Source organism: Panthera pardus, unplaced genomic scaffold (assembly GCF_024362965.1).
Source record: "Panthera pardus isolate Hobbes unplaced genomic scaffold, ASM2436296v1 HiC_scaffold_24, whole genome shotgun sequence".
Lineage (NCBI taxonomy): Eukaryota > Metazoa > Chordata > Mammalia > Carnivora > Felidae > Panthera > Panthera pardus.
In genome coordinates, this window is record NW_026526810.1 from 125341241 (window position 1) to 125359286 (window position 18046).

The 18046-nt window shown below is 43.7% G+C and overlaps 1 protein-coding gene and 1 pseudogene across 4 annotated transcripts in view; both read left to right on the forward strand.

Annotated features, from left to right (window-relative positions):
- Nucleotides 1-3357, forward strand: part of TDP1 (tyrosyl-DNA phosphodiesterase 1) — a 90483-nt gene extending 87126 nt beyond the window's left edge. For all 4 annotated transcript variants that reach the window (XM_019462005.2, XM_019462010.2, XM_019462009.2 and 1 more), the window contains 2 exons: nt 2062-2555; nt 2587-3357. In XM_019462005.2, coding sequence (XP_019317550.1) covers nt 2062-2135 — 74 coding nt within the window. In that variant the 3' untranslated portion in view covers nt 2136-2555; nt 2587-3357. The remainder of the gene's footprint in view (nt 1-2061; nt 2556-2586) is intronic.
- An 8259-nt stretch (nt 3358-11616) lies between these two features.
- LOC128772801 (calcyclin-binding protein-like) lies at nt 11617-14420 on the forward strand (annotated as a pseudogene).
- The last annotated feature ends 3626 nt before the right edge of the window (nt 14421-18046 follow it).

The window sequence follows — 18046 nt, forward strand, 5'->3', positions numbered from 1 at the left end:
GAACCACAGCGCAGACGTGAGGTTCAGAATTCCAGGACCGTGGCCTGCCTGCTTGTGTGTCTGCCCCGCGGGACTGCACCCCCGGGGACCACAGCCTTGTGCCTGGCTCCCAGCCAACACTCAACAGATCCCTCAGATCTGCACATGCCTATATGGTGAGGCACATTTTTCTCCCATGGGACAATTTTGGGGGGCTGCTTAAAACAGGCTTTCCTCTAAGCCCCGCAAGTATTAACGCTGATTTCCAGGAATAATGGGCAAAAAGACCCAGCAGAGAGATAGCCAGCATGGCAGGTGATCAGCTCACAGATACCGACATTTGCTCACTTACAAAGCAGAGTGTCCAGAGATTTGTGAATAGCACGGTCACTTTACTCGATCATTGTTGGCCAACAGGGAGAGGAGGAAATGCAATGGTGGTCTCGAAGTTACTGGCTGACTGGCAGATGTGTGCATCACAAACCCTGCATTGGTGGTGAATCTAATAGCCGCTCTTACAGCAAGGATCCTGGGGTGCTCTGCCTTGGGGATGAAGTAGAGCCGATGTTACCAATAGAGCAGTTTGCGGAAAAGACAGGCGAAGTGTAGCCGCAGAAGAGGTGCTCCCAGTGGGAGACAGTTGGTGCCCTGCTGAGGCCGGTGTGTAGCTGCGGGGAGTGTCCAGCAGCATCTTCCCGGGACTCCAGCCCTGCCAAACCCTCACCTCTTACGAAGCGAGCTTGCAACACAGTTCCACACGGGCCGGGCTTTTCTGGCTTTCTAACAAGCTGGTTTAACTGAGTGTGTGGTTTCGGGCTTTCGCACTCTCTCAAGGTCAAAGAGGAGAACAGAGTCCTGGTAGCTTGTTGCCATCTTTGGCATCCTTTCCCTGCGCGTCCCGCTGGATGCTGCTCTGCGCGTGCTGGCTCTGCAATTATTCCACAGATGATTCAACACTGAACTGTGAGGAGAGCCTCGCATTGTTTGCCAGGCCATCCTCTGAGCTACCGTGTCACCTCTCTGCTCGGGAGGAAGGGAGAGCTTCCCCTAAGAGCGGGCTGGCAGGGCTGAGCAGCTGCTCGTGTGGATGGTGGTTTCGGCTCACCTGCCGAGTGGTTGGTTCCCTGTAAGCACTCAGCCTTCTGGAGTTGTGTATTTGATACTCAGTGGGGAGATTCCATGGGGATTTACTTTTCACCCTCGCAGCATATTTACACCCTAGGCATATATGGTTCTTTTGAATTGGTTTGATTCTAGCAGCAGTGAAGCATGGTAGAAGTGATTTGTTCAGATTTTTTTCAATTTCTGAAACCTCAGTTAAAGGGGGGAAAGTTTGCATTTCGGAGCACCTGCAACATGTCAGGAACTTCTACAGGTGTTCTCTCATTTATGTTTCACAGTAATCCTGGGAGGTTGCTTGTGCAGCTAATTCCCATTTCACAGATGAGGAACCTGAGGCCAACATTTGAACATAGGTCTTCAGGGTTCTTTCCATCGTGTCGTATCAAGGTGTGTTGTCTTCTTCAACATTGCCCTGCAGTCATTATAGGAACTGCCTCATCAGTTCCTAACCTAAGGAGCAGAACGAAACCATTTCACGGATGTGAAAATGAGCCCCTTGGTTATATGTGACCATGACCATGCCATCTGTTACTGTTGGTTTCTCCAGCTTCGTAAAAGGAGAAAATAATAACTGCCCTTGTTAAGGTTCTTTCTCTGCTGGACACTACATGGCTTTATCTCTTTTAACTCTCGTGACAGTCCCACGGTGTAGGCACAGATAAGGACTCTGGGGCTGAGGGAGGTGAGGTCACTTGTCAGTGTAAGTGACAAGCCGGAATGTACCTCCTGGCTTCTGCTTGCCTGTTTCCACATTCGCTTGCCTGGGCCTTAGCACAAACCTTTACCGACAGCCTTTGTCTGAAATGGACTATTGTCTGGGGTTGGTTCAGAAAAGCTTTTTGACAGTTCGTAGACTCCAGCACATGGGTGGTTTTATCCTACCAGGTAAGTGATTTTTTTTAATCCTGTTCAAATAAGTGTTATACATATGTAATATGTTTTTTCTGCCCTGCCCCCCAGATCGGCCATGGATTTGGAATATTCCTTATACCAAAGCACCAGATACACACGGGAATATGTGGGTTCCCTCCTGAGAATCTTAAAGTACTGTGGAATTTAGGTTTAAGGCATCAAGCCCCAAATATTAGATGTTGTTTGTACTGGACGTTCACCCTTAAGTTTTATCTACACCCCTACAAAACTGCAAAACTCACTCCTGTGAACATGGATGCTGGTTATACTTTTAACGGTCATTAACAGTGTCACTAAAAAAAAAAAACAACTCACTTTTCTAAACTTTGGAATGAAAACTGGACAGCGTTAAGAGAATATACGTAAAATCATCCTCCGAGCGATGTGGGATCTCATGGTGGTGCCAGCTCTTCTGAAGATGGACTCTGTGTGTCGCGCTCCATCGGGAAAGGCGCTCTGGATTCAAACGCAACTTGTCAGGGAAGGATGTGATTGTCCGCTTATTACCCAGCCCGCAGCTGTGTGTCTCAGGGCTGCCGGACGTGCGTCTGCGGGGGTCCGTGGTTGGCGGAGGTTGGGGCGGCTGCTGTTGAGACGCCTGGGTCCTGCTGCCTCTCGTCTCCCCGCAGCCTCACGGGGCTTGTCCTGCTCCCGGTGCTGTGCCGGCCCCCTCTCTGCGCACGGGCGGGTCGCGCTGCCCCTTACCACCTGCCCTTTCCTCGCCCATTCCTCCGAGTGGAGCGGTGTCTCTTTCATCCCCACAAAATTCCAGAAAAGACACACAGAACCATACAAAAGTACAAGTATTGTACTTGGAGGAAACCCTGAAAGATGACCTAATTTGGTGCCTTTGATTCACAAGTGAGGAAACTGAGGCCCAGAAAGGTTCAGGATGACCCCCCCCCCCCCCCACCACCACCACGCCCCCCATCACATAGCTGGTTTGGGTCAAAGCTTGGAGGGTCTCGCTCTGCTTTATGTTCCTATGTCCTTCATACTTAGAAATCAAGTTCTCCTAAGATGTAGACCCTCTTTTATTTTTTTTCTACATGAGGCTGATTTCATTTTGTCACCACCTTCATCTTTGAAGCGTGTTGAATGTTAATTTTGAAAGATTTTTGAAGATAGCTTTTCAGACCGTTCCTCAGAGGCCTACGATTTTCACCTTTAGGAGCCAGCAGGGTGGGCGGGGGTGCGTTGACAGAGAAGACAGCTGCGGGCCTCCACCCTCGTCCTGTCAGAGCAGCTCTGCTTCGCCTATTTTAGATTGTGGGATTCTGTCAAGGGTATTATCGACGGGTGTGTGCGTGCACGTGTTCTGCTTTTTAAAAAGTTGAAAAGCCATTGGTTAGTTTAACCAGTTCATTACCCAGGTAAGAAGACGAAGGCTTAACCCTTTTCTGACCATGCCTTCTACTTCCCAGAACATGCAAACCCTACATCATGTGAGCCGGAAGGCATTGGGAAGGCACCCGGGGCTGGCCCGGAGTGGGTGGCCGGCGGTCTGTGTGTCCAGAGGACTGGCTGAGGCGCCTGGCTGGCTCAGAGGAGCGTGGGGCTCTTGGTCTTGGAGTGATGAGTTTAAGTTCCATGTTGGCTGTACAGATTACCTAAATAAAACTTAAAAGCAAAAAAAAAAAAAAAAAAAGATGGGCAAAGTACCCCAGGATTCTCACCAGCATGGTGGTCCCATCCTGGGTGGGGGTGGGGGCAGCACCGAGCAGGCCTCTGTCAACAGGAGCGGTGTCCCCAGGACTGAAGAATCAGCCTGTTCTACAGCGGGATTCAGCCCATCAAGAGGGCAGCAGATGGACAGCGGTCACAGCCCCCTGCTAGGAGGCACTGTGTGGAGTCCGACACGCAGGCACATCGCTCGTCTGTCTGCTCCATGTAACTGCAAGGTGTGTGGGAGCTCAGAGCTGGGCTGGGACTGCCGAAGTTTGAATCCCAGCCCTGCCACTCGCTGTGTGACCTACACCAGGCTGTTTAACTTCTCTGTGCCTTGGGCCCCTCAGCTGTAAAATGGGAGTGGTGTCAGTCCTTGCAGATGGTTGAGAGTGGGGAGTTACTACTATGTGAAGATGCTTGGTGCCCGCACAGAGCGAGAACTGTCCAGGGATTGCTACTGCGGCTGCCATACTTGATTCGTTAGCATCATCCTCATTTTCCTGATAAGGGACTCATTCAAAACGGTGAAGTGTTTGTGCAAGGTCACACTTCCAGAAAGTGCTCTTACCAGTATTTGAACCCGGGGCTGGCAGGATCCAAGTCCTCTTTTCTGCCAGGTGGTTCAGGCTTCCAGGTAACATGGCGTCTGAGGAGATGGGCAACCTTTACCCCCCAGGGTGTTGTAGACAGATCCTCTTACAGAGCACAACCAGCTGGTACGGCATGTCAGATTCTGATGAAAGTTTCTAAATGCTCACTTATTTGTGTGTATATACGTATATGTGTATACATATATGTATATATCGTTCTGTATATGTGTTTCTGGTTCATGGGCCATACTTAAGGTAACATTCCTCCACACCCCACGGGGACCCATAAGAGCCCAATGGAAACAAGTTCTATAGAACAGGTGGGTAGGTACATCAAGGTAACATTAGGGGAAGTCCATAGTCAAGGGTTATGCACTCCGGGTGTCCAGGCCTGACTGCTAACAGCAGCCTCCTGTGCCCCTTTTCCTGGTCAGCATGGGCTCAGGGAAGGCAGGCCAGCTTAGGGTCAGTAACATGAGCTTTCTGGGCACAGTTGATGGCACACATGGAAAATAATGCCCCAAGAGTAATCAACATGGGAACACAAAAAACAAGTTCTATCCCATCTGTTCCTTTTTTTAAATGGGACTGACTGAATTGCCCAAAGTGCTACAAAAAAGCATCAAACATGCCTGTTAATGTTTGAGGAAACCCACGTTGGGGTTTAACAGTCCTTTCTCCCTGCCTCCAGGAACCCTCACCCCTAGTGCCTGCCTGTAGCTGCCTGCTGCCTTCATCCTTTCCCCCCACCTCCTCCAACCTCCTTCAGATCGCATGGCAACACTGTGACGATATATCTGCTGAGGGCAAACGTCCACATCAAAATGCAACTTCTGTCTTTTCATAAACTTCTATAGATTTATTGACTTATCAAAGAGTTCCTCAGGGCACCAGGGTGGTTCAGTTGAGCATCCGACTCTTGATTTTGGCTTCTCCTTTTACAAAGGTGGAGATGTAGCCTAAAGGTCTAAACGAGATTTTGATTCCCGATGATGAATGTCAACAGAATATTCTGAATGCTTGAGCGTTTAAAGAGACCTAAAAAATTTTGAGGCAGAAAATAGCCCCTGCACATAGCAACTTAGGAGAAGTCACTTGCCATTTTGGCAGGAGGGTTCCGTGTCCCCTTCACCTCCGACGTATTCCTTTAGGAAGAAAAGAATGGTCTTCCACCAGCTGCTTTCATGGGGTGACGGAGGGAGAAGGTTTTTAAGTCCTCACACTTCTGGAAAAGGCTGCCTGTGTTTAACTATAGTTGATATAAATCAGGCTTACAGGTCACTGATGGGCGGCGGGGTGCACCTGGGTGGCTCAGTCGGTTAAGCATCCGACTTTGGCTCAGGTCCCGATCTCACCGTTTGTGAGTTTGAGCCCCGCATTGGGCTCTGTGCTGACAGCCTGGAGCCTGCTTCAGATTCTGTGTCTCCTCTCTGCCCCTCCCCCGTTCACATACACTCTCTCAAAAATATTACAAAAATTTTTTTAAAGTTCATGTATTTGCAAGGCTGTCATTTTCCCACGTAATGTAATAGCCAATGTTTCCTGAGCTCTTCCTGCCTCCACTCCTATGCTTGCTTTATATTTAATCCTCACGTCCTTACATTTAATCCTTCTGTTAAATAACATCCATAAGGTCCCGCAGTGCAGTGGAGCCCAGCTTTGTTATCCTGGGTTCTTGTGTAGAAGTTCTGTAGTTATCCTTAACAGAACTTCTGTGACTTCCAGTGAATATGGTTTCTGCATCAGATTCAGTATGTGAAAACAAGGATCTTCTATGTGATTTTGTCACAACTTTTTTCCACATAAGATAAAAAGTTTACTCTCTAGGGAAATGACAGTAGTCCATGTGAAACCATTTTTGGATGATCTGGGTGTTTGACTCAAATCTTAGGACATTTTAGTTTCTCATAACTGAAAAATCAGCTGTAACTCCTTGACAATTCAAGGAAGGGAATTCCTTGAAAATGCTTGCTTTTAACTGATGGATACCTCAAAAAAGTTAGGCATTCTTTATTTACATTCACAAAATGTAACAATTGCTGAATGATATGACAAAGTATGGTGGCAAAAGTCTTCAGCATAAAAAAAAAAAAAGTCTGCAGGAACTCAAACTGGCAAAACTAAAATAGCCTGTTGTATAGGATTAAATCTAAAATTCTGTTGACAGTATGCTATAACTACACATGCCTAGATACCATAATAAAATTTTTGACAAGTTTTCCAAATTTAGTAGCCTGCTTTTTTTCAAGCAATATCCAGGACAAAATACTATAAACAAAACTACAATTTCTTCGTGTTTTTATTTTTTTTAATGTATTTATTTTTGAGAGAGAGGGAGATACAGAATCCAAAGAAGATGAGAGAGCAGGGAAGGGGTGATGTGCAGCTATGTGTTCCTGGGAGAAGAGCGGCAGTGCCCACAACCAGGACCCAACATGGAGGCGGGCTGGTCCCCGAGTGGTAACCTAGACCAGCACTTATGTGTGCCAAATACTGTGCTATATTTGTATTGGTGAATCTTCATAGTAACCCAGTACTATTACCCCCCCCCCCACTTTACAGATGGGGAGACCGATTATTGGTCCAAAGTCACAGCTGGCAAGGGGCAAAGCTGGGATTTGAACCCAGGCAGTAAGCGTGGCAGATGTTCCCAAGCTCCAGCCAAGGAGCAGGCCTCATCTATGGGATACGTAATTGTAGCTACAAAACCAAGTATGCTTTCATGCACTGTAATAACAAATCATAGTTGGCGTGACAGAACCAGCCATTGGTGTGTAAAACCAGCCAGGAAACGCTGCATTAGTATTCAGGGCTGAGCCACTGAATGAGAGCAAGAGCCTGACTGTGGAACTGGTTCCTTTCAAGTGAGAGCATTGAGGGCTGAAAACTTTGCCATGTTAAGTACGTTCTGTTAACGTCTCTGACTGAAACCTGGTGTTTCCACAGATTAGATCTAAAGCACAGAGCAGAAGGGACTATGCCAAGTGTCAAAAGAGAAGGCAGCAAAGACAATGCCGGGGAGGAGGAGGGCAAGAGTCAGCCCAGGAAATGAAAGGAGGGTGCCTCGTGCAGTAACGAGGGTGGCACAAACAGATACGGGGCCAAAGCAATGCAAGTCACAGTAAAGCCTGTATTCTGTACACGATCAAGTCCATCTCGAAGCAGAATCCAACTGCTGCATCTCAAGTACACGCTGTTCTCCTAGGCCTACCAGAAGCCCTGCCAAAACTAGTCTAACCAACGTTAATCATTCTAAGACACTGGACCCTGTTCCCTTTGTAGCTAGTCTTTCAGAGCGTTCCACTTGGATTTATTAACAACCGGAAGGCATCCAGACTAGTCTTTTTAATACACACAAAGAGAAACTCAGAAGGGAAAGGCGAGGGAGAAATTGGCATCCATAGGGAATTTATTACAGGTATAACCAATCAAAGGTAACTATATACATCGCACTTTGGGGCAGGTGACACTAACCTCATTTGATAGGGTGAAAGAGTCAAGGTCACAGCTAGTATGTGTTCCTTTGTGGCCCTGAGGACACAGATGATGCCACTGTGCATGCTCTGGTAGCTCTTTGTTCATAGGTGCTTTGGAAATTAACATGGTAGCTGAATGCTGATTGTGTTTTCTTAAGGTAATTGACCTGAAAATTTAAGAGTCTATTCAATAATTTATCGGTATATTTGTGAAAGAATACGATGCTTTTATAGTTACAGAAACCAGATTCATTAAGCTTAAATGATGAAAGAGACTTTAACAGTGTCTAACAAATGCTGGAGTCAGAGGATCATAATGTTAATAGTCTATCTCCAAGTCCAGAATATCTGCTTTCAGGAATATGAACGTCATTCTCAAGTAAGCCTTATCCACCTGGAGGCTGAAATACCCTCTGCCCCCACCCCACTCCAGGATCCCCCATTACTTCCAGGTAGTTATTTTAAAAAAGAAAACACTTCTTTCCCAATAGCGATGGCAAAAGTCACCTGACACACCTCACTCAAGCCCTCCAGATTAGGGGACAGCCCCTGGCGAGAAGGGTGCAGGTGTGGAGTTCTCCAAAGCCCAGTGGAAGATGCCTGAAGTCCACTCCAGAGCAAGAAGTATCTCCAGGTGAAGTGTCAATATTGTTCCCGGAGAACCTTTCTATGTCCCATCCTTAAGTAGTGTGTGCAAGTGTGCAGATTTTGCTTAAAAGCGAGGTAAACCACGAAGGAAATTTTCAAGTCTACGTTTCTCTTGAAGGCTGCACAAATAAGTAAATCTTTATAATCAGAGTGTTCTGAGACGGTGGTTTTTCATACTGTCAGTCACAACCTTTTTGTGAATCATGAAATCAATTTAGGGAGTCATGACTAGCAGTTTTAAATATAGTAGAAGGTCTCTGTACTTCAGGGCTCAGGGTTATAATATAAAATGTATTCCTTCCCAGGTTGCTAGTTCTACCACCCTGAGTGAAGACGGTTTCGTGGGTAATGGCTTGAGATTGACAAGCCTGAGAGGGGACTCAGAACTGTCTGATCCCAGCTCCGCTCCCTCCACACCATGAAACCGTAGGCAAGTCACATGATGCCTTTAAGTCTTCATTTTCTCATCTGTTAAGTGGGGGCTAATACCTACCCTTCCCGCCTCGTGGGATTGTTTTAAGAATCAAATGAGACGGTGCTCTTAAACACCGGCAAGAACCCCATATATCTAAGTTGTAATGATTCTTATTCTCAAAAGTGCTGAGAACTGGCGATCTCTCTCCGGAGCATTTAGAGGATGGTAATTCAAGTGTAGAAAACAAAAACCACGCCCTTGGGAAAATTAGCATTTTCCCACAAATACTGAGTTTTTTTCATGTTTATTTTGAGAGGGAGTGTCTATGCGAGCGGGGTTGGGGCAGAGAGAGAAGGAAAGTGGGAGTCCTAAGTAGGCTCTGTGCTCAGCGCGGGGGGGGGGGGGGGGGGGCGGCGGGGCACAATCTCAAGAGTCTGATGCGTAACCCACTGGGCCACCTAGGTGCCCAGACAAATACTGCTTCTCAACTACTAAATGCAAGTTATTTCTGGAAGACAAGTAGATTTGGGTCTTGGCTGCAGCAGGGTAACCATCAGGCCTCTGGATTCCACAGGAAGGGGACTCTGTTCACAAGGAAATCTGCATCCCTGGACCTAGTCTCTCAAACACCCTAAACAACTCCACAGAACTGATCTGTGTACTTCTGCCCTAAAAGTACTGTATCCATGTGGCCTGCTGCCTGTTGTGTGGACTGAGGGTGTCACTGAGGAGTCCATGTTAATGTGAACCCCAAGGGTGAGTTGACATTTCACCCATGGAGGAAGTACATTTTACAAATGAAGAAACAGGTTCTGATAGGTATGGGCTCCTGCCCCCTGAACTCCTCTGATGCCATAACAGGCTCAAGAGATGGGCATCATCAATTGTGCTTGGACTGGTAGAATCCACCTTTAGGTAGGAGAATGGATTGTGTGGTCTCATTGAGCCACTCAACACCTTTCTAGAGATAGCCTGGGAACACTTCTGAAGAGCCCCAGCCTGAGCCCCGGCTCCACTTTTCCCTTATTTTCTTCTCTGGTCCTCCCGGACATGTATGGCCACGGATGGCCTCTCTTCCTGCTAATTCCTATTCTTGGAGTGGAACCCTGGTTCCCACTCAGAGCAGAAGTGGGTGGCCTTAAAAATGAGAGTAGGAAGGGCGCCTGGGTGTCTCAGTCTGTTAAGTGCCCTACTGCATCTCAGGTCATGATTTCACAGTTCATGAGTTGGAGCCCTGTGTTGGGCTCTCCCCTGTCTGCACTGTGCCCGCTTTGGATCCTCAGTCCCCTTCTCTTTCTGCCCCCCCTGCCCCTCCCCCCTTTGCACGCACGTGCTCTCTCTCAAAAATAAGTAAATATTAAAAAAAGAGTGCAGGAGTGAGGAGAGAGGATTGGCTGCATGACAGAACTTTTGGAGCAACAGAAATACTTCTATCATGATTGTGGCATTGGTTACATTTTACCAAACCCCTTGAATTTATACACCAAATTGGTAACTTTTCTTGTAAGTTACAGCTCAATAAAATGGATTTTTAAAACTCAGAGAATGCACAGTTCAGATACCCATTCGTTGTATATAAATTTTACATTAAAAAAAACTAAACTGAATTCTAGTTAATAATACCTATGGCTGAAGGATTTAGGGGCAAGTACTAATGGCTGAAGTTTACTTTGAAATGCATAGAAATACGGTGTATTTATGGATACAGTTATGATAAAGTCTAGGAAATTTTAATTGTACAATCTAGGTCACCACTGTAAATTTCTTGTACTTTTGGTGTGTGCTTGAAAATCTCATTAAACAAATGTTTTGGGCTGGGTGGTTGTACCTGGGTGGCTCAGTCTGTCAAGTGTCCGATTCTTGATATCGGCTCAGGTCGTGATCACAGGGTCCTGTGATTGAGCCCTGAGTCAGGCTCCGTGCGGAGCGTGGAATCTGCTTAAGAAGCTCTCGCTCTCTCCTTCTGCCCTTCTCCCCCACTTGTGCTCTCTCTAAAAAAAATAACAAAAATAAAAATGTTGTGGGAGAAAACAGATAACTTCAGGTTTCTGGCAGGGCTGAATATCTCCAGTTGAACCACCTCTTTCAGAAGTAAACAACATAAGCTCTGGGGGGAAAAAAGTCTTTAAAAACCAGCGGCTCAAGGGACTGAAAGCAGGGAGAAACTGATGGGGAGTCAACAACTGGAAGAAAGGCACCACATGAGGTGAGTTTCCTGTTTTTGTTTGTTTTGTTTTTATTTATTTTTTAACCACTTTGGGCCTGAGGTCAGCTCTCAGTCTGCACCATGCAAGGCATGTAAACATCCAGTGGAAATCTATAGTCTTGCTGCCTGGAAGACCCAGAGTACAGGGCTTGGAGCAACCATAGCCTCTGAGCAGGAAGAGGGAAACAACAGAAAAGAGCCAGAGAGAGGATTCCCAAATTCTGTGTATCTGGCTGACCAAATATCTGGCTGACCAGTGAAATGTTCATGCACAGCTAAGGCTAAAATAACTGAACCAAAACTTGAGCTATTTCCCATCGCAAGGGGAGACATTATGTAAGAATAATTATTATTTTCAGAGGAACATAACAGAATTCAGAGTTTCTACAGCTTATCATAAATTATATATCAGTTAACAATTCTTAGCATATGATCCAAATCAATACATAATAAAAACACATGGCTCATTCTCAGAAGACAGGCAAAGGAGACCTACCCAGAAATTGTAGCCAAAGATTTTTAAAACAGCTAATAAAATTGTGTTCAGGAGTGTAAAAAAAAAAAAAAAAAAAAAAAAAAAAAAACCACGTTGAATGAAAAGATAGCAAATCTCAGCAGAGTGATCATTTTTAGAGAATTGGATGGAAACTTTAGAACTGGAAACTATCATATCTGTGTAGTGGGGGGAGGGGAGCGGTTCTCCCCTGTGCGCTCACATGACTACCACACTCAAAACACTTGTGCTCAGCAGATGTGTGCAGGTGTTTCCCATGTCAAGCAATTCTGAGATGCCAGCCAGGTGTCCTCCAGCTGAAATTCTGACGCTGTCTACTGGACGTGCCGTCGGATCTCACAGGGACAAGGCTCAGTCCCACAAGGCTGCCCACCCCCCTCCAATGCCAGGTGCAAGTCTAGGTTGTCAACTGTACTTCTGGCTCCTCTGTCCTCTGTTACAAATCTGAGGTTCCCATTACCCTTCCTCAGATTTAATTAATTTTCTAGAGCAGCTCAAAGGGCTCAAGGGAACACTTCCTGCAAGTTTGTTAAAGGAATGATAAAGGACACAGGTGCACAGCCAGGTGAAGCCGTATCTAGGGTGAGATCTGGAAGGGTCCTGAGCGCAGGAGTACCTGTCCCTGTGCAGTTTGGGTGCATCACCCTCCCTGTGTGATGTGTTCACCAACCTGGAAGCTCCCCAAACCCTGGACTATTGGGGTTTTATGGAGGCTGCCTCACAGAGGCACGATCAATCATAAATTCCATTTCCAGCCCCACTCCCCCACCCTATAGAATGGGGGGGGGGGTGCGGTGCTGAAAGTTCCAAGTTTCTAATCACAGTTTGGTCTTTCTGGTGACCAGCCCCAGTCCACGAACCCACCCAGAGCCACCCCATTAGAACATAAGATGTTCCTAGTGCTGTGACCACTTAGGAATTTACAAGGGTTTCAGGAACTGGGGGCATGAACCAATCTGTGCATTTTCTGTTTTCTCACAATCTGAAATTAAAAGTTTCAGTAGATGGGCTTAATAGCAAAATGGAGATGACAGAGGGGTCAGGGAACTTGAAGACAGAAGTTACCCAATCTGAAGAACCAAAAAATAAATAAATAACAGCTGAAAATCGGGGGCGGGTGGGAATTAGACACTTGAAGGATAACATCTAACGGTTTAACTTCGATGGGGCTGGAATCCTAGGAGATGAAGTATGGGGCAGAGAAGCTATTTAAAGCAATAATGGCTAAAAATTTGGTGAGACACAAATGTACAGATTCAAGAAGTTCAGTGCATAAGCAACAGGGCAACACACAGAAACCCCCACTGGGTGCCTCCTACTGAAACTAGTGAAGACAAACAAAGACAAATCTTGAAAGCAGCCAGCAGGAACAGGAACAGCGACCTGACAGCCGAGCTCTCCTCAGGCACACGAGGCCAGAAGACAACATGAAATGTTTCCAACGCGCAGAAGGAAAGGTAACCTCGGCAATGTATATCCTATCCAGCGGAAATATCCTTCGGGAATGAAGACAAAACAACCACATTATCAGATGAAAGAAAATTAAGAGAATTAGCAGACCTGCACTGCAAGAAATGCTATGGTTCATTCTTCAGGCTGAAGGAAGAACATACCCTAGAGAAGCTCAAATATTCAGGAGTGAAGGAAAGTCATCAGAAAGAACAAATATCAGGGCGCCTGGGGGGGGGGGGCTCAGTCGGTTAAGCGGCCGGCTTCGGCTCAGGTCATGATCTCATTATTGGAGAGTTCGAGCCCCGCCTTGGGCTCTGTGCTGACAGCTCGGAGCCTGGAACCTGCTTCGGATTCTGTGTCTCCCTGTCTCCCTGCCCCTCCCCTCCTCCCAATCTCTCTTAAAAATAAAAACATTAAAAAAAGAAAAGAGCAAATATCTGCACAAATATAAAAGACCTTTTTTTTTCCTCTTAAGAAATCTATTTTGAGGAGGCAGGCTGGGCCTCACACTAGGCGGGTCTGCACCCGGTGAGTGCGCTCCGCATCCCTGTTCTCTCCCCTGTGCAGCTGCAGCACTGGCCTTGTGGGACCACAGTTTCAGCTTCCGAAGAGACTCCGACCGCTCTCCCCCCTCCCCCACCCCGCCCCGCTATACCAGCCAGAGGACAGGAAGCTTCTTTAAATCAATGCTGATTGCAGAAACCGAGGGTCACTCCATTGCAGATGGAAGTTGGAAGCTTCAGAAAGATCTAGAAGAGGTGAAGGTACTGCTGAAAAAGGCCACTAGAAAAAGAGTACGTGCTACCCTTACAACTGAAAAATCCAAGATTGAGAAAGAAACCAAGAACGTGATGCAGTAGGAATCAGAGAAAAGCAGAACTTCTTGGCAATGGAAAGCCAGCTGCCGTGGTTGCTCCCATTACAACGGGATATATGGTGAAAATCGGCAATGACTGATGAGATCGGGCAGATAAGGTAATGTAGATTTTCACAGACGTCACCAGAGTTCACCAGCTCATCACTGAGAATGTGCAGGTGCATTTCACAGAGAGGCCATTTGATCTTTTGGTAAAGAATCTAAATGAGAAGAGTTACTCCATGACTGAATAATCTCTTGAAACCCATCTCTGTGGAAGGTGCTTCAAAAAAAGTCAAGACTGTACAGTCCTCACCTTCTGTATAAAGAAAGCGCAAAGCATGCAGTGGGCCTACTTGACTCGGGCTGAGAAAGGACACAAAGAAAAAGAAAAGCCCTCCTGTGACACTGAAACAGATCCTGGTGAGGGACTGATGAACATTCTCCAGAAAATGTATGAAGATGGAGATGGGTAGAATCAAGAGAGAAGCACGCCAAAGGAGACACTGAATTTTGAGCCTTTAAAGTCCTCTTGGGAACTGTGATATGGAAATACTGATGTTTCCAATAAGGAACTGCTGGTGAGCTGCACAGAGGATTTATTTAAATAAAATATGCTTATTAAACACTTCCTCCAAAGATGGTTTCCTTGGTAATCTGGGTATTTTGTTCAAGGACAATATTGCACTCTTGGTGAGAAATGTAAAAAATGCAAGTCTTGTCTAATGATAAAGCCACATTGTGTGTATTTTTTGTTCAGCTAGGAGGTAGAAAATAAGTTATTGTTTGCCTATAAATTCCTGACGTCAATTTCGACCAATGTAAGAATGAATAAATATAAAATCTGAATTTTTGCATAAAAATGTATATTCCTATTTAAGCAAAAAATTGTATTGTGAGGTTTTAGCATATGGAGATGTGATTTGAATAACAACCACAGTAAACGTTGGGAAGAGGGTGGGATATGAACCTGTACAGTTGCAAGGTTTCTATATCTTACACTAAGTTGTACAATAGTACCTCTTAGAGGACCAAGAAAAGCTAATTCCTAGAGTAAACACTTAAAAATAATGCCAAGGCATAGAGCTAAAAAGTCAAGAGATAAAATGGAATTCTAAAAAATATTCAGTTAATCCAAAAGAAGATGGGAAAGGAGGATCAAAAACCAATGGGGACAAACAAAACTAATAGTAAATGGTAGACTTGAATCCAGTCCCATAAATCACTACATTAATATAAATGGGCTCAACCTATGTTGTCTAAGATGATAGCCACTACCCACATGTAATATTTCAACTTAAATTATTAACATTAAAAATGTAGTTCCTCAGTGGCACTCAAATGCCCAATAGTCACCACCATATCAGACTACTATATTGAACAGCACAAATATTTACAAAATATTTCCATCTTTACAGAAATTCTTTTGAACATCATTGATCTAATCAATCCAGTTCAAAAGTGTAGATTGTCAGACCTAACCAAAAATAAAACCAGACCAATCAAACAAACCTCAACAATATGCTGTTCACAACTAATCCACTTTAAATACATAAAGAAACAGGATAAAAGTAAATGGAAAAGATACCACACAAATGCTAAGTACAAAAAGCCTGTGGTGACAGATTAATATCAGATAAAGTAAACTTGAATGTAAAGGGTATTACCAGAGATAGAGACATTTCATAAAAACAAAAGGGTTACTATATCGGTAAGATGTAATAATTATAAATGCTTATACTTAATAACAGAGCTTCAAAGTATATAAAATAAAAAACTGGCATAATTAGAGGGAGAAATAGACAATTCCACAATCATGGGTTGGTGATTTTAATACTCGTCTCTCACCAATCAATAGAATAACTAGAACAAACATCAGTAAAGACTGAAGATCTGAAAAACACTGTCAACTACCTAGACCTAATTGATATTTATAGAATCTACACTATACCCAACAACTGTAGAATACATATTCTTTTCAAGTGCATATGGTATGTTCACTAAGGTAGATCATATGTTGGACCATAAAACAATAAGTTTAGAAAGATTGAAACATGTTGAATATGATTCTCTGACCACAGTGAAAATATTAGAAATAAATGATTTGTCTTAAAAAAAAAAACCACACCCAGATATTTGGAAATTAAGCAACACACTTCTAAATAACTCATGGGTCAAAGAAGAAATATTAGAAAATATTTTGAACAAATTTATATGAAAATACAACACACCAAAAATTTTAGGGTGCAGCTAGCACAGGGCTAACAGGAAAATATAACTTTAAAATGCTAATAATACAAAAGAGGAAAGATCTAAAATCAGTGACTTAAGCATCTACCATAAGAAGCTAGGAAAAAGCAGCAAAGTGAACCCAGAACAAGTAGAAGAGTGAAAATAAGAGTAGGAACCCCAAGTGGAAGTTATCCCAGAAATGCAAGCTTGGCTTAACGTTAGAAAAGTAATTAATGAAATTACACATTAACAGAATAAAGAAGACTATATGATCATTGCAAAAGATGCAGAGAAAGCATTGGGCAAAATTCAGCCCTCATTTATGATAAAAAAAAAAAAAACTCCCAGAAAACTAGAAATAAAAGGAAACTTAACCTGATAAAGAATATCTATGAAAAACCCACAGTTAACATTCTATTTAACAGTGAAAAACTGAAGGCGTTCCCTTAAGATCATGAACAAGATAAGGATATCTCCTTCCACCTCTCCTCTTCACCATTATACTTAGGTCCTAACCATTGCAGTAAGACAAGAAAAATAAATCTCAGAAAAGAAGAAGCAAAACTCTATTTCAAATGGCATGATTATATGGAAAATCCTAAAGGAATTAACTATAAGTGAATTCACTAAGGTTGCAGGAACCAAGTTAATTTGCATTAAATGTTTATATACTACAGCAGACAGCTGGAAAATGAAATCTTGGTATTTACGATAGCATGAAAACACCTAAAATACTTTACAGTGAATTTACAAAAAGTGTGCAAGACTTCTACATGAAAACTACCCAAGACTGAAGTAAATAGAGGAATAAACCTCATTCATTAATTAAAAGGTCAGTACTCCCTAGGATAGTTTCAACACAATTCTAATGAAGATCCCACAAGGCTTTTTCTGATGAAATTAAGAAGCTGGTTCTATAATTTTTACAAAAATGTAGAGGTCTTGTAATATCCAAAGACAATCTTGACAACACAGTTGGAGGGTTCACACTTCCTGACTTTATGACCTACTGTAAAGCTACAAGCAATCTAAATACTGTAGCATTAGCATAAAGAGGGACGAAAAATGAACAAGATGCAGATTTCTGAAATAAATTCATGCTTGTTTTTTTCAGCAAATGGCATTGGAATAACTGGATATCCATATAGATAGAATGAACCTTAATTCTTGCCTCACACAATATAGAAACAAAATGGATCATAATCTGACTATAAAAGCTAAAACTATAATATTTCTGGGAGGAAAAATCCATGAAACCTATACACCCTTGAGGGAAGTGATGATTTCCTAACATAAAAAAGAGCACCAAACATAAAAGAAATGATTGATAAATTGGATTCCACCAAAATTAAAAACATACCATCAGAAAACATCATTAAGGAAATAAACAGGCAAGCCATGGACTGACAAAATATTTGCAAGATAGGTATCTGAGGAGCGCCTGGGTGGCTCAGTGGGTTGACCAGGTCTTAATCTTAGGGTCTTGAGTTCAAGACCCATGTTGGGCTCCTCACTGGATGTGAAGCTACTAAAAAAAAAAAAAAAAAGTATCTGAGAAAAGACTGATCTACATATATATAAGGAATACCTACACCTCAATAATAAAAAAGAGAAATCCATTTTTAAACAGATATTCAACAGATAACTTACAATATCTCAAGAAATATTTTCAGCATTAATATTCAACAGATAATTTACAAAGGCAGATATGCAAATGGCCATAAACACATTAAGAGAGCAGGCAAATGCAAATTACACCACAATGAGAGAGCACTGCACACCCACCAGTATGTTTAAAATCACAATGACTGATACTGCCAAATGTTTACAAGGATATGGAACATATGGAACTATTGTGCATTGTTGGTTAGTACAGCTACTTTGGAAAAATGTTAAGCAGTTTCATATAAAACGACACACCTCCCCTATGACCCAGCAGTTCCACTCCTAGGTATTTACCTAAGAGATACGAAAAC